This window comes from Halichoeres trimaculatus, unplaced genomic scaffold, assembly GCF_033239565.1.
Source record: "Halichoeres trimaculatus isolate MK-OKI-2021-1 unplaced genomic scaffold, fHalTri1.1 fHalTri1_scaffold_16, whole genome shotgun sequence".
Lineage (NCBI taxonomy): Eukaryota > Metazoa > Chordata > Actinopteri > Labriformes > Labridae > Halichoeres > Halichoeres trimaculatus.
The window spans coordinates 31,203,946-31,228,257 of NW_027437194.1; the positions used below are offsets into that span (position 1 = coordinate 31,203,946).

The 24,312-nt window shown below is 41.8% G+C and overlaps 1 protein-coding gene across 4 annotated transcripts in view; it reads right to left on the reverse strand.

The window, feature by feature from the left end:
- The window catches only part of rc3h2 (ring finger and CCCH-type domains 2), a 45,770-nt gene that overhangs the window by 11,989 nt on the left and 9,469 nt on the right, over positions 1–24,312 (reverse strand). For 3 of the 4 annotated variants that reach the window (XM_074690333.1, XM_074690335.1, XM_074690336.1), the window contains exons 2-13: positions 21,430–21,762; positions 21,232–21,349; positions 20,604–20,837; positions 19,302–19,477; positions 13,051–13,251; positions 12,775–12,907; positions 10,827–10,945; positions 7,729–7,841; positions 4,431–4,739; positions 4,048–4,247; positions 3,643–3,956; positions 3,416–3,562 (exon numbers count right to left, since the gene is read on the reverse strand). In XM_074690333.1, the coding sequence (XP_074546434.1) occupies positions 3,416–3,562; positions 3,643–3,956; positions 4,048–4,247; positions 4,431–4,739; positions 7,729–7,841; positions 10,827–10,945; positions 12,775–12,907; positions 13,051–13,251; positions 19,302–19,477; positions 20,604–20,837; positions 21,232–21,349; positions 21,430–21,660 (2,295 nt within the window). In that variant the 5' untranslated portion in view covers positions 21,661–21,762. The remainder of the gene's footprint in view (positions 1–3,415; positions 3,563–3,642; positions 3,957–4,047; positions 4,248–4,430; positions 4,740–7,728; positions 7,842–10,826; positions 10,946–12,774; positions 12,908–13,050; positions 13,252–19,301; positions 19,478–20,603; positions 20,838–21,231; positions 21,350–21,429; positions 21,763–24,312) is intronic. The other variant, XM_074690334.1, reaches the window with a different exon arrangement.

Here is a 24,312-nt window from a genome sequence, read left to right on the forward strand (position 1 = left end):
AATACTACATGAGGATTTGAAAAGGATAGCAGGAGGAGGAGGCAGAGACATATTTGGGTAAGAGGTGGGAGGACGACAGAAGAGGCTGAAGCTTCAAGCTGCAGCTCTGTGGCTGGCTCAGAAGGTAGAGGTGAGATGATGTGTAGGCGGGAAAAGAGAAAGCCAAGGAAAGGAAATGTTGCTTAAAATAAATGAGTAATAAATCTGTCCAGTGCAAGACAAAGCAACATGAATTAATTCAGTGTGTCATCCCTGGATTTACTGGTTCTATTACATTAAGAAAGACAAACAGGAAGCGCCTCATTATAACAGATCCCTCAGCAGAGAGAGATCTTTTTTAATTATTGCATGGCTCAGAATGGATTATCTCTTATAGTATGCCAGCTTTAAATAGAATCTAGGTCTGCAGTGACAGCCATAGAAACAGCATGACTCAAACAAGTGGGAGAAGCTGTAGCCAAGTAACAGCCAGTTAGATCACTTAAATAATGGATATGTGTCTCAGACTGTGCTGCATTAAGTGTACCACAGGTACAGTGAAGGCTGAGAATAAATCCCTCAGCTGGTTTGTGTTCAAGATCTGTCTCAAGATAAGTTCATAAAGGTCCAAGACTTGTCTCGGGGTTGACTGCATTTCAAGTCAGATCTAGATCAAATTTCCAAACTATTTAGTATCACAGTGTATTTATCACTCACTCATCTGGTTTAAAGATTACCGGGATTGGCTGCAAAATATTGTACTTTAAAGTCAACTAATAGTTTGCAGTGAAATACAAACATGCTACAAGGGTGATCATTTACTCTTTCCTGGTTAGAAATGGGGGTGGAACAATCAGCTGATATATTTGTCAAAAGAACATTTGCTTTTCATATTTCATATTAGGACAGGAAGGTGACAGGTAAAGACAACAATGCAAAATGGCAGAGATCAGGCTCCAGAAGCGTGGGCTATTGCTGCCATGCAAGGAAAAAAAAAAAGATGACCTCATGACAAAATATTTTTCACGTTATTTCGTAATTCTGAATTATCACCTTAAGATGCTTAATTATGACATTAATGTAGTAAAAAGTAAATATTGCTTAATGCTGCACTCTTGACCAGGACACTCTTAAAACAAGATTTTTTAAATATTAGTGGGGTTTTATCCTCATTAAATAAAGATTAAATAAACTGAAAAACAAATCATATCCTTCTAGAAACTATGTGTGTTAGTTGTTGTTTGGGGGACATTTAAAAAAACAGCATTAACCTGCATGAAGCGTCTGTTGCTATGGGCAACATTTTGAGCCTCAAAAGTGCTAAAATAGCACTTTCATGTTGTTCCCCTTTGGCTACTTACTTGAATAACCATGATTGGTATGTTATTTGTGCAGACGCACTACATGTTTTGGTTGAGAGAGGTCTACATCATCATGAAGATGTGCACGCTTTTTTACCACAGAAGCAGCGTTTAGCGCCATTCATTTAGATGGGTTTGCATCTTTGTAAAACACTAAATTCAGCCTGTTAGCAGCATCGAAATGCACGGTTGTTCTGTGGTCAGTTTTTAGAAACCATACAATACAACAGAGGCAATGTCTATCAAGTTTGGACGGTTACAGAGCAACCAGTGTTTTGGAGTTAATAGCGACCTTGCTAACTGGTGACTCTCAGCTGAAGGTATCAGTGATTGATGGCTGAGAGTCACCAGTTAACAGGGTCACACTTTACACTGAAACACCAGTCGTCTTTATCCAACCTCAGTTAACCAGGTTTGACCACAAACAAACAATATTAATAACTGACATTCAAAATCCAGATCTGACTTTGCTTTTTTACTGAAAAAGTTGGTTTATGACCAAACATAGACTCAATATAGGAAGGAAATAATAAGTGTAGCTATAAATTATGATGAACAGAAACAGATTTTAGGATCAAAGTAAAATTAGTGAATATTATGAAATGATGAACCAGTATTTCAACCCTGAAATACTCAGCAGTGCCATCAGCAAAGACCTGACCCCTGTCCCCTGCCACCTCCACCAGCTCGTCTGAGGTGATACCAAGTTCCCAGGCTAGTTGAGAGATATGATCCCTCCATCATGTCCTGGGTCTACCCCGGGGTCTCCTCCCAACTGGACATAACCGAAACACCACCCAAAGGAGGTATCCAGGAGGCATCCTCACAAGACGACCGAACCATTTTACCTGTCTCCTTTCGGAGAGGAGCAGAAGTTCTACACAGAGCTTCTCCTGGATGTCTGAGCAGCTCTGATCTCTATTTCAAAGGCTGAGCCCAGACTATTCACTAGCTTGTCTTTTCAGTCACCACCCACAGCTTTTGGCATTGGGTGAGGGTCAGAATGTAGATTGACTGGTAAATTGAGAGCCCTGCCTTCTGGCACAGCCCTCTCTTTACCACAACAGACTGGTATAGCATCAACATCAGTGCTGACACAGCCCCTATATATCCGTCAATCAGAATCAGAATCAGAATAGGAATCAGAATCGCTTGTATTTGCCAAGTATCTCAAGGATACAAGGAATTTGACTCTGGTTAACCACACTCTCTCAGAACATTTATTGTAAATACTCACTAAATATTACAAAAATAGAAAAAAATAGAGCTTAAGTGGTAAGAAAAAATACGGACAATAATAAAGAGCTTTGTACGGAAAAATAAAAAATATACACACATAAGTTGTAATAAAATTAAAAATTAGAATAAAAAATTAAAATGTTGCAATGACAAATAAAGTGCTACTCTGAGACGTGATCTGTTCTCATTCTTTATGCTCTCTATTTTAATTTTAAGTCAGGTGGGGCTGAGTGGTTGAATCTCACACCTTGTACTCAAAGGAAGGCCCAGGTCTAAATCTGACCCACATCATACCCAACCCACCCTTTCCTGTGTCTGACTCTCTCCACTGTCCTTTCCTCTGAAGAAAGGCATTCAAAAGAGTCCAATCAATAATGTCTGTGTTGTTTTCTTTTGAACTGTTCAGCACCAATACACCAAGGGGCGTCGGTGGCGCAGTTGGAGAATGTGCCTTGTCTGTGATTGGAAGGTTGCAGGTTCAAGCCCAGCACTGGCGATGTGTCCTTGGGCAAGACACTTAACCCCAAGTTGTTCCCACTGCTGCATCAGTGGTGTATGAAAGGGCGTGACTGTGTTAGACATACTGATGGATAGCTAACATAGTAAAAATTGGATCCATCAGTGAGTAAATGTGAGAGCAAATGGGTGTGGATGGGTAAGTGTGACCTGTGGTGTACAGCAGCTTTGAGTAGTCCATGACTAGAATAGTGCTATATAAGCTCAAGTCCATTTACCATTTACCAAGTCAAATTCTTGTGTGTTTAATGTACTTGGCAATAAAGTCTGATTCTGCTCAGAAGTCTCCTTCCTGATGACCTTTGCTCCCTTTGACCTACCCTGTGAAGCCCTGCGCGGTGCTCGGCTCCAGAGCAGAAGTTGCTGTCCAGAGAGTTGAATCTCTCCCTGAGTGGAGGCTGGTAGACGGAGGAGTGCAGCACTTCTGGAGGCAGAGAGTTACTCCTGGCATCCTCTCTGTGGTAAAGCTGTAATGACGATGAAAGTAAATCACATCAGAATGAGTCTGAATAATTTCTTCATCGTGTTAACCTGTCCCTCTGCTCACCTGAGGCCTCCATACTCTCCTGCTGTCGTAGAGAGGAGCATAGACGCCGTGAGCAGGAGCCAGAGGCCCATACGGAGGCTGCCCCGGGTGAGGGTGGAAGGCAGGGGGCACCATACGATCTCGAGGCGGGTGTTGTGGATACCCTGAAGATGAGGAGACAGAAGGGTGCTGCGTCTGAGGGTCGCTGGGGTAAGCAGACTGTGAGGACCCAAGGGAGGGTGGCAGAGAGGATTCTGGGACGTTGGAGGATCGGAGGAAGCGTGCCATGCAGGGTTTGTGAGGAGGATGGAGAGTAGTGGGGTAGTAGGAACACGCTGGTGAGGAAAACAAAGGAACATTTTTAATGATCTGAGGTAAAAACAATCTTTTGTTACATCAAGCTTCTGCTTGGTAACCTGGACTCACAGGTCGGCTGATAATGGGCTGCATCGTACGCAGAGCGAGGGTCCTGATAGTAGAGCTCTGACGCCTGAGAGGGATGAGGAGCTCGCAGGAGGATGCCATGTTTGGGCAGAGGAGCGCCGCTGTCACCTCGACCGGCTGCTGCCAGCGGAGACGAGGCTGTGGAGTGGCTGACCGGAGTTCTGGGGGGAGAGATGGACCTCCTGTTGGACCAAAAACAAAAAGTTGACTCACACACAGTGAAGGCGGGGCTTTGACCTCCTAACTAACACTTCCAGTGCGGTGCCTGTCAGTCAGCACAGCTGTGCCTCTAATTACGCAGAACTCATTGTTTTGATATCTTCTAAATGAACAAACAAAGCGAGTAAGTCCATGATTTATCTTACTGTTCATTTGACCCTGACGTGTTTCTGTTGCTGCCTGGAAGCCCGTTAGACCCGTTCGCTCCACCTGACCCGTTCGGCACCCCTCTCTTCATGTCCTCCATCATGTCTGCGCCTCTGGAGATCAGCTGGAGGTGAGTCAGGACGGGTGATCCCTCTGAGTTTTCCCCCGTGCCTTTGAGCCCCTGCACCACTCCTCCAGACACATCAGTGTGCGGGCTGCCCTCCATGGTGAAGGTTTTACCCATAACACCCGGTGCCAAAGGGAACGTTCGGCCTGTGCTGCTGCTCTTTTTGTTTCGTAGTCTGAATCTGTGGGGAAGAGAGGGGACAGGGGGACACTCAGCAAGAAAGGAGGATAAAAACATCAGAGGTGTCATCATGTGACTAAAAATGGTAACCATGTAATCACGGTCTTTGGGCATAGTTTGGTTTGGATTTGTGTATTTTTGTGTCTCACAAGTGTTTTTGCATATCTTGAGTTTCTTATCTTATGCTTTGTGATTCTTGTCTTGTGTTTTCTGTGTTTATCCCAGTTGTTCTTGTTTGTTTTCTCTACTTCCTGTTTTAGTCTATAGTTTTTGTTCCTTGTTTGGTTCTTGTCATATATGGGGCTTTTAATGTTTATTCTTTGTGTTTCATGTTTTGAATTTCATCTTGTCATTGTCTTTAGTTTTCCTGTGTTTGATTTAGACCATGTACACATGTAGCCGGTATTTTCAAAAATGTTTTCAATTTTTAAAATACTTTCGTCCTCACACAGCAGGCCCATCTGCCTTTAAGTACGGCTCGAGGAATGCCAAACACATATTTGTCAGTGTTTTTCAGACGTAAAACCCATCCCAGCCAATCAGGATTAGCCCCCGTCATTTAGCTGTGTCGTCTAAAAACCGTGAACTCTATTTACCGACGTCCACAAGAAACCATGAAACAAGAGTTTTCCAAAATCTTCACTTTATTCAGAGTTTTCAGAAAACACTGTTTTTAGCTATGTGAAGCTGCGGTTTCATGTGGACGACAGGCCTAAACATATAAAAATATATGCAGTTTCCCAGATACCCAGCTACGTGTGGACATGGCCTAAGTCTCTGTGTTTCCTGAGTTCCTGGGTCAGGTCATTGTATGTTGTAGCCTGTTGCTGGTCATGTGTTTCTGCTGTCACGTGTCTCCTCGAGCTTCTTGGTTTTCTTTGTGAGTTTTCTAGAGTTTTGGGTTCTGTTTCGTTTGTTAGAGTGTTTGGATTTTTAATTTAAGTTTAAATGAAACCCTTTTTTTGTTTATCTGCATTTGGGTTCTCTACCTCCTTTTGTTTCCTGTCCTGGATTTATGACAGACAATAAACCCAAACCTGTTTATTATTGCATATTTAGTTGAGAATTGTAAAATCATATAAAAAAAAAAGTTGTTAAATTTTGTATAAAACCACATAAACTCAAAACACTTGATGAATTTTTTGTAGAGGTGACAAAGCTAGGATGGCTGTATCAATGGAGGTAGATTAATAAAGGAAACAATAATGTGTAGGGATGGCTATTGATAAGATTTTATATATACCAATGTCATTATGGATTCTGCTATTGATCTGATACTTTCTGATACAATTTCCTTATTTGTTCCTCCTGTGAGTTTCCTGCTTTACAGGTTTTTCTGTGTCAACAATGTTTTATTGAGTTCATAAGTAAATAGATATGACACGACACTCTTAGTATTTAACACCGTCTGTCAACAAATGTTTTGACATGTTTGTAATGTTGCCATCCTTGTGTGACATTACAGCATTGCACAAACTGCACTTTGCATTGTTGGCATCCTTTTTGGTTAGGTAAAGCCAAACTTTTCCCTTGTTCTGTTGTCTTGGGAATTCTGCTGCTGACTGATGAGTGTGATTGATGTGTGGCACGTCAATTTAAGTCAAAGTAAGTTTCCAGCTGCTCCTGCGTAACGTAAGGAATCAATGAAGAAATCGTTAAGCATAAAAGCTTTTTTTCAAAGCTCTTCTTCTGGCTTACAAAACATTGACATGAACGGCTCCTGCCTTCCTGGGGTCCCTCATCCAGGTCTACACTCCTTCTGGCCCACTACGCTCTGCTTGTGAAAGACACCTGGTGCTCCCAGCCCAGCGCGGCTCCAAATCACTAGCCAGACTCTTTTCCTCTGTTGTTCCCAAATAGTGAATAAATTACCTAACGCCATACGATCCACAGAGTCCAAACTCACCTGTTCAGGGAACACTTGTGCACTTCAGCTGACCCTTCTCCTCTTTACCCTGAATGAGTCAGTAGGTCTAAGACTCAGCTCTTATGATTTTTCAGCACTACTACTGAATGTTGCTGGAGAATAAAGTATACTGTTGCAGCAATTAATTGTGGTTTGTTGGCTTGTTGATTATTCCCCCCCCAAAAAAAAAAAAAAATAGAATAAATTAAAAAAAACAGCACCTGCAGCCGAATAACTTGTAGCACTGTTGTCGCACTAAATAGGTTTTCCTTCTGTCTAGTGTTGTGCTTGTGTTGTACATCACTTTGGACAAAAGTGTCTTCTAAATGAAACTGTAAACTGTAAAAGCTAATGATGATGATAAATTGAACCATTTCTAATTAGTTCTTAACAGGAAGCGGTTATCAATACCCATCCCTAGCGATGTGTGAACAAAGACAGACTCACTTTTTACTAAATAGTTAAATTAAATATCTTAGGTTCTTTTTTATCATTATTGTTCGTTTGTGGGCTGGCCTATTGGTGTATTTTCATGGCAGGGGGTCGCAGCACTTTGGCACCCCAGTTTTTGGTGTCTCAGGCTTGAAAGTTAAGGAACCACTGCTCTAAGACATAAAACTAGCTAAGAGAGCCTGTGTAAGCTGAAGTGGTTCAAAAAGAGGATTACACCTAAGGGTCTTCTTTAAACAAAAGCTTCTTCTTAAAGCTTCTTTTGCTAAAGATCTGTCATAAAATGCAAAAATTCTTCATCAATATGTTTTTCGCAGTGTTTTTATTGATTATTTATTGTTTTATTGATTTTCGTATTCTTTTATTTTAAAACTTAAACTACCCAAAAACAAACTAACATTTCAAAAGAATCCAGAAGTAAAGAGAACGGAAAAAAGAATGCAGTAACTCTTGTTGCCAGTAGGGTTTAACAGGTTAAACACGTCTTCCTCATACACAGAAACCTCAGCCACAGCGAGTGGCAGGCAGACAAGGGTTTCTTTCAGGTTCATTGTTAATAAATCTAGACTTTTTATACTGATGATTTTTCTGAAATAGAGGGAAAAATTAGTCTTTTGGTTGAATGTTGACTCACTTCTCCAGCTCGTCTTGCGTGTGAGCAAAGGTGCAGTTAGTCCCTCTGGGGCAGCCTCCCTGCTGACGGAGGTCTCGGCACATGCTGGTCTTGTACTTGCTGTTGGCCTGAGGCTGAAAAAAGAGATTTATTATCACTTTGTTACTTCACAAACAACAGACCCATGTTAGGGTCAGATACATTGTGAATAATGTGATACACTGAGGTGAATTGAGGATAACTTTGTGACAGGTGCAATAAAACCAGACAGTTATGAGAAGTGTAGAGTTCATGTCAGGCATTTAGTTAATATTTCTACAAAACAGCAACAAATTAACTTTAACCGTGCTGCTATTAGGGGACTTTGGAATCATTTCTCACTATAACAACTTACTTATTTTCTGCTTTATTGTTTTGTGAAGCGCTCTGTTACCTGTACAGAAAGCTGCTGTACAAAGTTATTATCATTAAAAACACCTCATCTCATCACAGTGCTGTTTTAGACTCTCATATGGCAAAAAATTATGGTTTCAGAAGTTGATGACCACAAACATGTACATACAGATCACAAAGGTCAGCTCTTAGAAACCAGAGGACTAATAAAAGTTCAGAGACCCTATAAACCCCTCGTATGTACAGTGTTTATGGGGAAATAAATGAATGGCATCAGCAGGGCTGCCATTTAGAGATAGTTTGCTCCACAGTAGGGATGCAGATTTAGAGTATTTTCTGTGATCAATCTTTGGAAATGTTGACTGAATAACCAGTTACTCATCAACACATGTTTGATGTCAGCCATGTCATAACCAAAACCATTCTCTGTCTAAATCATTTTACACAGCCACAAAATACTCTGAAGGTATGGAGTAGACGTATCATATCAAGGTGTCTGTAAAGCACTGAACATGCAAAGCAGGCTTATAAAATAGCATTTCATTATCCGATGAAGCGTGAGGTTCAAACTAGTGAAAGAAAATTTGTTGCAAATAGAGACAGGGTATCTATGAAGTCTCTTTACAATTTCAAAAAGGCATTATAAAAGCAAATGAACACATTTAAATTGTAATACAATAAAACATAGGTATTGTAGTTTTACTAACTAATTTAATACCCTTCGATATGAGCACCATTAGCTACACAAAGCGCATTAAGGCGGTACTTGGTTTCTTGTCATGTTGGCTGCAGCAAACCTCATCAGTGATCTTCAGCTTTAGATCAGTGATGTATCTCTGTTTACACAATATCTGTAACATAACCCTGTAAACCAACAAACCCTGAGACACACTGAGCCTTTTCTTGAGGATTAACCATGTTTTAGGGGTTCATTTAACAGGACCTCTTTCATCAACAGAAAACCTGAAATACACAAACACTGAGTGATTAAAGGCTGTGATAACTACTGAGAACATCTCATCAATTGCCTTTTCAATATATTTGTAACTGTAAACAGACTTTATGGACAGCCTGTTTGTCTCACAGTGACTTCAGTTTTCTGCCCAATTATTCTTATTGAGAAACATAACCAGTCAGGCAGCTTTGATGTTACTGGTCTGCAGACATGCTAGCGTTTCAGCAAAACCAGTGCCATTCCACAGTCTGTAAATCTGTATCCAGAGCTGGGGAATGTTCCCTGTTGAGTCCTTAAAGTGATACTCCAGGATGGGACAAGTTGGGTCCTATCACAAGGTTTAGGGCAGAAATTACCCCTACAGCAGTGTTTTTGTGCAGCAGAAGCCCAGAGCGCACGTACCTAACACCCCCTCCCTGCTCATCTGCCAGTTTCCTCTGCACTCAGACGGGGCCATATTTTACTTGACCAAAAACACAAATAAACGGACTCCCACTGAAAAAATCTGATATCGGTCTGCATTCACGCTTTATTTAGAGAATTTTCAGAGCGTTACTTTCACACAAAAACACCGCTAAATAAGGCTCTAGTTCTCATCGTGTAGTAAAACGGCGCTACCTCCGCTGCAGAGCCACAGCTGGCTACGAGGCGCTCGCTACTTAGTGTATCAGTCCGCGCGTGCAATGTGCCAGATATAAACAAACGCAGGTAGTCTGCCAGGACGAAGAGACACGATGAGAACTAGAGCCTTATTTAGCGGTGTTTTTGTGTGAAAGTAACGCGCTGAAAATTCTCTAAATAAAGCGTGAATGCAGACCGATATCAGATTTTTTTCAGTGGGAGTCCGTTTATTTGTGTTTTTGGTCAAGTAAAAAATGGCCCCGTCTGAGTGCATAGGAAAGCGGCTGACGAGCAGGGAGGGGGTGTTTGGTGTGAGCGCTCTGGGCTTCTGCTGCACAAAAACACTGCTGTAGGGGTAATTTCTGCCCTAAACCTTGTGATAGGACCCAACTTGTTCCATCCTGGAGTATCACTTTAAGCTTTGTATCTGTGAAAACAACTCGTGGAGACTAGAGATGGGTACTGAATTAGGCACTTTTATAGGTACAGACCTAATTCAGTCAAAAGTACCGTGTACCAACTCACATAAAATCAAACAGTACCATATTTAGGTACCTGCACAATGCATCCTTGTGACTGTGAGAGAGTGGAAGAGTAGGTGATTTTCTATGCTGGACATCAACACAGCATTGCAAGGTTATATATTAAAGAATGAATATGTTAAATTCAAAAAGATTAGATTTTATTAATAAACAATAAATAATAACAACAATAAATTTTTGAGGATCTGAGTCTCTGACTCTCCGGACTAAATTAACCGTTAACAACTCATCTCCTCGACAGTGGTTTTAAGAGTGAGAGTGGTCCTTCAAAGCTTCATTACCTGCAGATTTTAAACAGATATTCCATTCTGTCTCACTTAAATTATTTCTGTGCTGCTTGAAGCCAGGGACCTTGTCAGGTTATTTTGACCACCAAAGAGGAAAGAGGAAGAACATGTCCTGCTTGGAAAAAAAGAAAAAAAAACATTTCACGCTGACTGTCTTTTTTACAGCCTGGGTAGAGCAGCGGCACAAATTCTACCCCCACCTTTATCAGTCATCTCTATTCCACAAAAGAAACACAACTTTAACGCAGCCCATCTTGATTCCGTGCAGCCCTCTGTGGGCTAGTTGAAATAATAATACCCTTTCATGCCTCTCTAAAGTACCTGTGGTGTTTCGTGGCTCTTCTTGCTATAATTCTGAATAAATTCCACCAGTCCGTGAACCACTAACTTCACAGCAAGCATCACACTCTCCACCTCCTCCCATGATGGTGCCGGGGCATCTGCAAACAGACAACAACAGTGTTCAGCTCAGATTTTGATCCTGCATTCAAGATTTCAAAATGGCCCTTGAGAAACTCATGTGAGCATCAGGATCATCACGATCATTAAACCAAGGCAGAACACTCCCAGGCTTTGTTTCTGAGATCAGTACACTTGCACTTGAGCTTGATCAGAAGCTCCTCTTTGTACAGACTAAAAGAAACCAACTCAGAGGCTATTGAAAGATGTTCTGAACAAAAAGACAAATGTATAATAAGATACTACAACCATGCTAGCTACATCATGAGACTATGTGTTAAGCTTAAGGTTAAACCTGGTCATAATGTCAATGTTAACCTGCGACGCAAGTATACTAGCGTGCTACATTGTGCTAATATGTAAGTGAAGATATTAGCACTATTTTCCATTCTATATGTTGTGGCTCTAAGAATATAAGAACATGAGACAATGTTGAAGTGCTAAAATCTGCTGTTTTTCTAGTGTCCACTTGAGGCCGGCTCCAGAAGTACCTGAAGTCACATACACACCAAGCCAAAAAAAAGCCATTTTCAAAGCAGAAATTAACCTATTTACAGCCTGGTTCAAAAAACATCTGTCTGAGCACACACCGTGCAGAGGGGTTGAATTTTTTCTCACTCAGCAGTTCAGAGGATACCAAGATGACGAGTTGCCCAATCAGAGGCACAGCTCAGCTCACGTGACTGACAAGCGCCCTATAGCTGTATGCAAAGCCCCCGCCACTTCCAATATGGGCACAAGAACCAGTTTGCTTTGGCAAATCTGTTTCAGAAACAGACGGGTGACTATGTCCATTAATTATACAGTCTATGAGTCTGAAGCAGAGTTTGCTGATGTTTACACTGCAGAAAACTGACCACTGATCATCTGGTATCAAGAGACACCTGAGGGACAGGCTTATAAACTTTCAAAAACTGTGACTGGGTTGTTTAATACAGTTTCAGGAGAGTCTGCTTCCCAACCTTAACTTTAAAACATATAATTCTCTTGAGAGCTTCTCTACTTTGTTCTTTCGGCAGCGTGTGTGAGCACTGTGCATGCACAGCTTTGACTGCTGATTGGGTGTTACTCGAGCCATGGCTCTGCATGTAACTAATCAGATGGTGCTGTGGATGGAACAACGCTGGGGGCAGAGAGGCGCAGCTGCTGCATCAGAGGCAAGGCAAGTTTATTTATATAGCACATTTCAGCATGGCAATTCAAAGTGCTTTACAGGCAGAACAAATTATAGTAAACAATCAAAATTCAATTAAAAAGGAGGTTAATTAAAAAGATACAATAAAACAAAACAACAACAAAAAACGAACAAACAAACAAAAGATTAAAATATATTTTAAAACAGCTTTGAAAAACAGATTTGAAGATAAAATTTGCAGTGCAGAATTAAAGACAAAATATTAAAAAGAATTGTTAAAATGCTCTAATAAAAGGCAGCTGTAAAAAGGTGGGTCTTCAACCTGGATTTAAATGAGCTAAGAGTTTCAGCAGACCTGATATTTTCTGGCAGCTTGTTCCAGATATTTGGAGCATAGAAGCTGAATGCTGCCTCTCTATGTTTAGTTCTGACCTAGAGTCAAAATAACCCAGTTTAAATTGGTTTCTTATTTTATGTCGGATTAAAAAACATCTGATGCTGATATGCCTCAGAATGCTGAATATCAGCGTCAATAATCGGACTATGCCTATTTATTTTACTTTAACTGATAGAAAATATATCAGTGGTTGGTCTTTTTCACAAAATAAAACAGGGCCCTCTTTAAAAGAAATTTCAGACACAGTCGGTGGACATCGCTGAAGGGAAATGAAGTACCTGGGTTATGGTCTATGTTGGCGAGTAGCTCCAGATGTGGTCTAAGGCTGGTGAGGTTGGCAGGGTCTCCTGTCCTCTGCAGAACGATTGTCAGCTCCTGAACGCTCTTTGCAAATGACTCTGGAGACTGCAACTGTGGCAGAGGATGGAAGAGGAGAGTGAGTCTACACCTCTGCTACTAAGAGGTTTGTTTCACTCATGTCCTTTAACTCCAAAGTGTCTCCATTAATGCTCACAGCATGTCACAGTGACCAGGTCTTTAAATCATAGGAGTACCTTGTCAATGATTGACTGCATATGTGATTTGTGAACCAGGTCTCCGTACAGCAGAGAGGACCACTGCTCAGGTGAGATCCGAAGACCTGCCTCCATAGCAATGTGGACGATCTGGGCATCGTGCTCTCTCCTGAGAGCCTCATATGTCCGAAACTCCTCCTTCAGCTGCATCAGCGAGGAGTCTTCATCACGCTTCGTCACCTGACAGTGAGGATAAAAAGGAGATAAATTAAGAGACAGGAGGTAGAGTACACACAAGAAAAAGAGAAATCAGAAGTAGTCACTGAAGCGGGACTTGCTCCTTTAAACTTTATCTTCCAGCTTCATGCTGCTGAGTGTTCGGTTTAGGTGTCTTCAGACCAAAAAACTCAGATTCAGATCAGACAAAGGGATTCTCCCTTTCTCAGAATCTGCCCTATGAGTAATCATCATAAGACACCGACACACCACCCACCGTATTTGAAGAACAAACAGTGAACACAACAACCAAACAAAACCAGATTCTGTCATTATTCTCCTGCCCATCTTCGTCAGGCCTTCTTCCTCCTCCTGCATGTACATATATATTTTCTCAGCATCTCTGTGCCGTCTATCTGTGTCCTACAAGGCAGGGCAACAAGGGCAAATATAGACTGCCGTTACATCACAACAGATAGCTGGCATATCTGCCCTACCAGCGATGTCTGTCATTAGATAACAGTCCCAAAAATACACTCCCAAACAGAAAATACACCCGCAGAAGCCTGTCTCCTTATTACAGACAGGACTCCAGAGCAGGAGAAGGTGTTAAAGCACAAGGTAGTCCTGAGGGAGAGATAGTACAAGAATATAAAGATAGGCTGGAACGATCCTTGGTTGAAAAGGGTTTAACACCCTCACTGTCACACTTCAAAGAGTTATTTGTTGTGGGTGCTTGTTAGTTTCCTAAATATATAATGTGTAAGGTAAACTGCAGAGACTAACAGTTTAAAGGGAAAACAGAGTAGAAATGATGACATTAAGAAAGTTGAAGCTCTTTCTCTGCTGTAATGAAACGTGTCTGAAGATCTTTTCAAATACCCTTTATTTAATTAGGTCATTTATTATGACTTGGCTTCTTGGGACAGCAGCACACTGAGCTTCTTTTGTTCAGTTTAACCGTGTTCAAAGTCGTTCTCCTCATATGTTCCTGAACGGAAATATAAACATTACACATGAAGTAAGGCTATTTGTGTTTTATAGATAATTTCTTTGTTGTAACAATGTTTCCATACTGTTGGAAAGTCTGTTTGATAGTAAAAGGTGACACATTTGTAAGGAGCACACATTTTTTGGGATGCGAAGCAGAGCTACATATGTGGGCTGTACCCCAGGAGAAATTTGCCAAGTTTTCTCTCCCAGTGCCAAACAGCTTATTCTGCCATTGACTCCTGTTTGGTGGATTGGATGGTTAAAATCTGAAGAAAAGAGATAGGCTGGTCATTTTACAATTCTTTCATTTTACTTAGTTGTTTAAAATATAACAACTTCTGGCCAAAACATGGAAATTGTAACGCAATTTAAGTATCTGGGTGTTATTTATTCTAATCTTCCGTTGAAAGCACACATTAAGAAAGTGTGCAAAAGGGTCAAATTTAGCCTGATCAACTTAAATATATTAGAAATGCACAAACTTAAGGCTGCCAAGCTGTTATGGGATGCCATTATTATGTCATGTCTAACATACTGTTTGACAAGCTGGTGTCAAACTAGCAGCTTGTCATCAAAGCCATCAGCCACTTTCTACAAGAAAACCCTTTAAGTGTTGGACCAGAACCTAACAGTTCACAGCACTGAGCATGTTTACATGCCAACCATATTCTTGTATTAATTAGAATAATGACAATAATCTGATTGCATAGGAGACATGTAAACACATTATTCTAATTGTCATAAGCCGATCAAGCTCATTTACCGATTATTATAAACCTGATAAAACCCCTGGCATATGCCTGAATCAACCTAAATATTTGGTCATGTAAACGTGTTAGTCGGAATATGCTCCCAATTGAGTTACTTAAAGGATTTTTTTTTACTTCTGTGAATGTTCAACATGGCAAGAAAGCAATAGACCATACACCTTTGGGGCAAGGAGGAGACAAACTTATTCCTAATGATTAAAAAGTTGAAAATCATGGACTTCACCGATGGGCAAAAGCACTGTGATATTTTTTAAAGACTGTTCAACAAGCTGCACTTGAGAAGTGGAAAGACAATGAGAGAGTTCTAGGCACATGTTGATGAAGGAAGAATATGAATATCAAACAGTACAGCGCAAAGTATTCCAGTTAACATGCTAACGGGGATACTCCAGTAGCTCAGCACTCTTATAAGTATTTTTTTTTTGTATTTTTTTTATTGCTTTAATCAGAATATGAACCTTAATCAGAATATGGTATGCATGCAAATATAGTCGATATGTTTTATTAAATAACTGTCAATTACTGAGCTGGGAAGATGTTATCAACAACAAAAACAAATGCCTGGTCTACGAAATTCTCCATAACACTGCACCTCCACCTTTAATCTCATTCCCAGTCTAACATAAAGCAGTCAGATCACTCGGGGCACAAAAAAAACTTCTAATTCCATTTAGAAACATCACTTTTGATCAGCAATCTTTCTCTGTCAGAGCAATACAAAACTGGACTTCACTCCCCATCTCCATCATAGACATACACAGATACTCCACCTTTACTTCTCATTTTGGCTTACTGACAGCTATAAGTGCACACACTAATCCCTGTCAGGTGGGAAACTCTGTGATGGATGTGACACAGCCATTGCTGCTGCCTGCCTCCATGTTATGTCTTATTTGTGCTTTAAATGTGGCCTCTATGATTATTCTCCTCCCTTGTTGTCTCTGTCTTGTCTTTATTGTGTGAATTGCTTTGATGTGCTTTGTGTCTGTTCCAGTTGTATGTGATATATTGAATGCCTTATTTCCTTTTGTTTTAGGCCTGTTGTAACCATAAATGTATTTGTTATATTTATAATTTTAACATGTTAGGCCTTTGATAACTGGCCTACAGTTGGAAATTAGCCGCAAAGGCTAAAGCTGCCTCTTTTACTGTACTGTAAATTCAAGGGGACTGACCACGAAACATGAAACTAAACAAACAGGGGCCACATAAGTGTGAGGAAGGAAAGATTCAGCAGAATCAGCTGTTTGGCATTGGCAGAGAAAAACTGGCTTATTTTCAATCCGGTTTCCGCCCCCCTTCAGTCCACTGAAACTGCCCTTCTGAAAATATCTAACGATCTGATGCTAGCTGCTGATTCTGGCCAGTTGACCATTCTCATCCTGCTTGATCTGAGTGCGGCCTTTGACACCATCTCCCACACCATCCTCCTAGACAGACTGCATTCCATTGGCATCACACACACACCCCTCTCCTGGTTTAAATCCTATCTCTCTGGCCGCACTCAGTTCATTCAGCTTAAATCAGGCCCCGTTTACACGGAGACTCCCACAACGATTCTTCCTTTGCGTTTTCAAAAGCCACCCGCGTTTACATGAGGACGGCGTGAAAACGATCCGCGTTCATACGACTCCAGGAGGAGAAGTCTCCTCTTCTCTTCTTTCTTTTTCTGCCATTTTGTTGTGTGAGACGGTCGGCAATCCAACCATAACGCGCATTACCACCAACTACTGGCTCAACTGGAAATGTGGCTGAGCGCGGAGCCTTCACCTAAAACTGCGAGTGCGCATGCGGTGACGTCAGCGAGACGCTCCGTTTACACGAAGCTGGATGGAGGAGTGGATTCAGATCTTTCCACTCTGGGGAGCGTTTTCAAAAGTTTGCGTTTTCAGTGAAAACGCAACGTGGTCTCGTCTAAACGGAGGGCCAAAACGCCACGAAATGTTTGCGGAATCGACCGTTTTCGGCGTCGTGTAAACGGGGCCTCATTCACTTCCCACCCACTCCCAGTCACCACAGGTGTGCCCCAGGGCTCTGTCCTGGGGCCCCTGCTCTTCATCATTTACATTCTTCCCCTTGGCCACATCCTCCGCAAACACAATATACAGTTTCACTGCTATGCTGATGACACCCAGCTCTACATCTCCACTAAACCTGATTCTCTCCTCCCACCATCCTCCCTCACCAACTGTCTCCTTGAAATAAAGTCCTGGTTCACTGTCAACTTCCTCAAACTGAACAGTGATAAAACAGAAATGTTACTTATTGGCACTAGCTCCACTCTCAAGAAATCTAACAGCTTCACATTTCCATTCGACCACTCCTTCATCTCCCCCTCACCCCAAGTTAATAGTCTGGGTGTCATCCTTGACAGCACCCTCTCCTTCACATCTCATATTAACATCACCCGGTCTGCTTATTTCCATCTCAGAAACATAAACCGTCTCCGCCCCTCCCTCACAGTACCTCTATCTTGGTCCACAGTCTTGTCACCTCCAGACTTTGTAAAGAACCAACCCTTATCGGGTTGGCGTTAAACACACAAGGGGAAAACTTTTCAGGAAAACGATAAATTCCCACAAAAAAAGGCACATCTCCACGAAACAAACAAAAGAGGTCAAAAAATGAAATAAACTCCGAGCAACGTTTAGAACAAACAAAAATTTCACTTTAATCAAGCCAAACTTAAGTGTCGCCTGCGCACCCGGCGCGTAATAGAAATCAAACTCGAATAGTCATTTAAGAAAATCCCCAAACACAGTCTGTCCTGTCGGTAAATAAAACAAAAAATCCCTTTCAACAAAAATTAGTATGATTGTCCCTTTTCACACCCTCTTAAAATGTCTTTTAAACAGTTTGTGTGTCCGTTTTCCGATCGAAATCCATCACGAAATAAAAATAATCCACACAGGAGAAAAAAACAAAAAAACCACCCCCCAAAAAAACGTGATCGATCAACAACAAAAAATCACTGGTATACCAGGTAAAAATACAAAAAATAAACGTTGTCAGGCTCACCCCCCTGGAAGGAACTTAACTTCTCCCAGCCAGTCCGTGCTCCTCCTGGTCCTGGGAAGCGATAATCCACCAGATTTCTTTTGGGCTGTAGAGGCTCGCGCAATGTAAGCACCTCTGGGAGACTTATTATGAGATTGGTACCCCCTTTCCCCCAGACGGTTTTTTACTTTTCGTGGGTTTTTCCGGCCCTTTCGCCGGCACGCCAGTTTCCTTGTCTTTCTTCTCTTTTGAACGCCTCTCCGCCCCTTCCCTGACGCCACGTCCTCCCTTTATCATTTCGTTCTTTCTATTCTTTTCTTTTTCGATCAAAAACCCAAATCAGGACAGAAACAGGTACCCCGTCTTATCATACATTTTTTTCCTTACAGAGATTTATTTTCATTTTACTGCATTCCTTTCATTCATTTCATTCATCACAACAAAATTTTCCTTATTTAATCAAACTTTCTTTTTTTTTCTGTTGACACTGTCACAACTTGACTACTAGAACTCCCTCCTGTTTGGTCACCCCCATAAAACCCTCCATAAGCTTCAACTGGTCCAGAACTCGGCAGCTTGCATCATTTCTAGGACTCCATCCACCCATCACATCACTCCCACCCTGCAGCAGCTCCACTGGCTCCCCATCACACATCGCATCCAGTACAAAATCTTGCTTCACACATTCAAAGCCATCCACAACCTCGCCCCCCTGTACCTCTCCGCCCTCATCGACATTCATGTACCTGCCCGTACCCTTCGTTCCTCTTCTTCCATCCACCTCTCTGTCCCCTCTGCGCGCCTCAGCACCATGGGGGGCCGAGCATTCAGCCGCTCGGCTCCCCAATTATGGAACTCACTACCCCCTGACCTCCGCAATACTGACTCCTTACCACTCTTTAAAACAAGACCCAAAACTCACCTATTCAAACTTGCATACTCCCTCTGTTAATTTACACTGTCTTTGTATTGTATGTCTCTTTTTAAACTTGCTTTTTACTCCTGCTTTTAATGCACTTTTACTAATACTTTATGTGCTCTGCAACTGATGTAAGGTGACCTTGAGTGCTATGAAAGGCGCCCTGAAATAAAATGTATTATTATATTATTATTGTTATTTTCATGGGCATGATCCACATACTCAGCTCTGCTTTTACCCCATAGATGCGTGTTCCTTACCAATGTAGCTCCATTTAGAGGAGAAACAAGCAGACTTTACAAAGGTGTAAGATTTTTTGCCAAGACACTTTGTTACGTTAAAGAAAGTAATCTATCATGAACAAATTTCATTATTTTTTTGCCAGGTTTACATACCTTAAAGCAGGAGGCCCTGTAGAGCAGCTGCACCACATGGCCTATGCTGGTTTTAGAGGCCTGGGGGAAGCGAGCCTCGAGCTTCTGGACGACAAACAAAACCAACACCTTCCTGGACAAAGCTGAACCGTCCTCCAGGGCCAGAAGAACAAGCTTCAGTGCGTCTTCTTGCATAGCTACAGGAAAGGGGGATATTGGGTTATGGCAAGACACGAAGAGGGAGGAAGGCAGAGAGTGCAAACAGAGAGTCAAAGAAAGACATTCAGCATGCATATGAATGACAGTATGACAAACAAACTGTCCAACCAGTGTCCTCAGACTTTTAATGAACTCATTCTGTTATCATGATGAGAAAGTTTCCCACTCAGAATCTGCCCTATGAGTAATCATCACAGGACACAGGCTGCCAGCGCACAGTCATTTTGATGAGGCAGCCATCAAAGGCAATGCAGACAATTCAGAAAGCAGGTTATGGACACTTGGAGTGGACACAAGAGGCTACCCCTGGAACATTTAAGGTAGGGTCTGCAGGATTTCCCTTAAAATAAAATGTCAGCTTTTACAGGAATAAATGTGTGTCAGCGTCTGTGTCTGCCTCATCCCCCCTCCTCTGCCTGTAACGATGTTTAGTTGTTTCAGGATGTTTCTGGGTGGGGAGTAGAAGTGGTTGTATCAGCTAATCACAGCAGGCCCAGCCCGCAAGTGCTTTTGCATGTTGATGATAGCGGGTGGAAGCTATCCCAAATGGCTAGGCTAATGGACGTAGCACAAAAAAAGGAAAACACCAAAAGAAAAGAAAAAAGAAAAAAAACAAAGTGAAGTGAAATACCAAACAGATAAAGTTTCTCCCTGAACTAGGATGAGGCTTGGCTCAACTTCATTTGCTTTCAGTAACTTGGAGAGCCTCATAGGATGAAGAGTGATGTGAGTTAGCTTTCTGCTAACCAGGTATGTGTCAAATACTTGTGATTAGCTTGTGATAACATGTCAAGTCACGGCTCTTTAGTCTCTTTCCCTGGAGAACCGTGATGCTACAGGTGGTTGCTGGGCTAGTGAGTGTGGCCATGTAGTCACTGTTTAAAGCTGTTGGTGTGCGTTGCCGCTGGCACTGAGCCAAGGAGGAGGAGCCTGGTTTGAATGTTGTATTTACTAACAAGTAATGAAAATTCCTGCAGACCCTATTTTTAAATGCACAGCTGCTAAGTGATTAAGTCAATCAGATAAGTCCTATGATAAATCTTGCATCTTGGTGTTCTTATCCCTGAAATGTGTGTATATGCATATGTGCTGTGTGTCACCAACCAGGTCCCAGGAACTGGCAGCCTCGTGCCCTCACCGCTGCCCAGAGGTTGGCAGAGAGTTGCTGGGGGTTTTGGTGCTGCAGGATGAGCTCAGTTACAGTTCTTTCACCCAGAGACCGACCCGCACGCACCGCCCGCACACGGCCCTCCTCCTCCACCAGCTGGCAGTTAACCAGAGTCACCAGCTTCCTTTGCATAGGTCGACTGAGCACGCTTGGACTCAGAGTGGCCACACCTGTAGAGAGTGACACGTCGTAATCAGCTTATTCAGTTCTTTTCACTTTTAGGGGACTGACTGACAGAAAAGTTGACTGAAAGTCTCTTATGGTTGTAAAAGAAGCTGACCATGATAAAAACTGTGCAAAATCTGAGCCATCAAAAGTGACGTCTGTAACCATCCTGGTCCAGTGGATTTCAGAGGAGGTAATCTTTCTCTTGTCTTGTTACGCACGCAGACAGCTGAATATTTCTACACCACCATATAAGTAGAGCAGCTTTCAGGCATCATGAGAAGTGTGAGAATCATGAATGCCAACTTGCACAAGCAGCTCGACTGCGTCTCCCACACGTTTAGGACAAAGAGCTTCAAAGAGTCCATAATCCACTCATACATCACTGCACATACAAACCTTTCGCTCCACTGATTGGTTTTAGGTAGAGAGCCAGCTCCTCTACACACACCCTGCAGGCTTCATAGTTCTCAACTTCAGCTGCACTGCTCAGGCTCACCGGCTGCACATCAGGGATCTAAGAGACACACAAAATGGGTGTGCATTAGAGCAAAGAAAGCAGAAAGAGCAACTTTTTCTTCTTTCATCCAAACTCACCTGAGCCCCCACCAGCTGCAGCAGGGCGCAGTTGACCGGCAGCAGGTCAATATCTGTGCTGATTGGCGTCTGATCAAAGGGGCAAGCCTTGCGGTGCAGCTTGTGTAGGCAGGTTTTGCACACTGTGTGGGAACAGCCCAGGCTGATAGGCTGGTGGCCGCTGCTGTCAAACTCATTGTAGCAGATGGGACAGGACAGGAACTCTGTCCACTGGGCTGCCTGCACCGGCATCCTGCCACCGCACTGCTGAGGGAGGCGCCGCCAAACTCAAGGGGAATGCATGACAATGAGCCCTGACAACAGCTCCTGCTTGCCAGAGCCGGCCAGTAACTGCTGTGAGAAAAAAACACACAAAGGTGTTTGTGGGTAGAAAAATCATTGAAGAGGTAGAACAACGAGTCAATTGTTTATACACATTTATTACTGACACTTAAAAATGAGGAAAGCTACACTTATTGATCCAAATCTGTTGTTTTATGTATATTTTTGTATTTTGATCAATTTTTCACTTTTACAATTAATGGATAAATACAAAAAATGGTCCAAAAATGAAAAACAAAATACACAAACAAGCAAACAGAACAATATGAAGACCAGCAGGGACCCAAATCAATAATACTCAGTTAGCAGTCAAGAAAATCCCTGCATCATAATATTAGAGACATCAGGCTCTACCTAGTTCAAACAGTGTTTAATCGGGCCAGCCGATTAATCAGGCCGATTATAGCCTGTCACCGATTAATCAACATCGGCCAAAATGTCGCCGATTATAAACATTTTTGCTCCGCAGAGATTCTTTCGCTCCTGCTCCAGTGTGTTAATTAATATAAGGCTACTACACAGCGTCTCACTTCATAACGCCATGCAGGATTAACCTGGGCTTATAAATTCACAAGTTATTGTTTTGGTTGAAATAATTTTTGAAAATGTTTCAATGTATTTTGTTGTAATTGTATTTATTGCATGTTTTGAAAGCAGCTATATTGTTACTTAAATCTAGTTTAGCCCCATACATTAAATGGAAGATGGAACTTTTCAATAGCTAGTCATAATTTGTGTTCATAAACAGTATTTATCCTGTGTATATCAATGAATTCATTACATATGTCAGCCGATATATCGGATATCAGCCAATATATCAAATATCGGCCTATATATCAGATATCAGCCTATATATCAGATATCGGCTTCTTTTTGCCCCCAATATCGGTATCGACATCGGCCCCAAAAATCCCCAAAAGTTTGTACCTTAGTTTAGTCCTGCCAGTCATCTACCAAGCAGAGTAACCTCACTCTTTCTCACTCTCATTTCATTGATAGACTCTCAAGTTTGAACCAACCACTGCAGAGTAACTGCTGACTGTGGGCTGAAATGAACAAGCATTAAATTCATACCAAACATTCAGACCAAACAATCTGAATGGATAAGAAGATTGGCATAACCCTGTTTTCACCAAGCGGTCCAGTATGGATCAGTTCAGTGTGGTATGGGTCCGATCTGTAAAGCCTGATCCTGTTTGTGTTTCCACAGCCAACAGTGCCCCTTATTGGTAGGCAGCGTGTAAGCCAGTTGCCAATAGCTGCATCAGTTAAGTAAGAGTGTGATCCCGTAGCAGTGTGGCACAGTGTACCCTGCTAATAAATCCAACAAAGAAGAAAAACACAACAAAGTAAACAAAGATAAAAGAAAGATAGAAGACATCCAGAAATTTCCCACAAAATGTGTGCCATACCGAGATGAACTGAACCGCTTGGTGGAAACAAGACTTATTACCCACAACATCACTGGAACCTTTCACTATGCCTTTGTCTCATTTTTAGGTAGTGGGTAACAACTGAAACAAAATACATACAAATGTCTAGTCTGTGGCTACTAAAGTCACATAAAAACAAGAGTTAAGGAGGATGTTTTGGCTGCAGTCCAGCATATGTCCATCAACCACTCGCTGATGATTTTTACTTTCAATTACTGCAAACCTCTTGTTACACAGCTGTATAAAAGTAATACCACAGTCCAAGCCTTTAATGTTAAACCAAAGTCCAGAACAGTTGAATTATTTACAGCCCTGAGCCTGCAGACTCATACCCTGTGACAGAATCACAGCACTGATGATATTTACAACATCCCTCCCTCTCTTATGATAGTTCTTATTCCCATTTTACATTTATTACAAAACTACTGATGCATTTAGGGAAAAAATAGTTGTTTCTAAAAGTAATTTGTATTACAGGTCTCTTGTGGGTAGACTTTTATTTGCTGGCAGAATAAAGATTAAACTTGTTCTTTGAGATCTACCAAGAGCAATAAACATGAAGCTGAGCACGCCAGCAGTCGTCAACCACTTGGCAATAGAGTTGAATTTTATTTGATGTAATATGGGCAATAAAAGTACCTGCCAAATTCCCAACTACATTCTGCACTAAAAAAAAAGCCCTAAGACTTGACGTGAACACAGTTATAGGGTAATGAGTCCAGGTCTTAAGTTTAATCATCTCTGAACAACATTGTTTTGATGGTTAAGCCTGGCTTCTGACAAACCCTGTCTTGTTTAGCTATGCCTAATCCCATGTTGAATCAGAATATCATGCCAAATCAATGTGGGAGCAACAGGTAAACACAGACTGTACCCACAGATTGAATAGATCACTCTGGCTAACACAAGCCTCCTGTCTCAGGGAAGACTTTGTTTCTGTGAGGTGCTGCGATAGATCTTTTATGAGTGGCTCTTGTGTCTAAGTGATGTATTTAACTGTCGTCATGCAGCGCTAGTGTTTGACAATAATTAAACTTTGTTAGCTAGGTTTGTAGCTTGGCTTACTTCTGCTCTCCTGTCCTTTGTCATTTTACTAGTTTAGCTCCAGTCTCCACCATTACCACAAAAT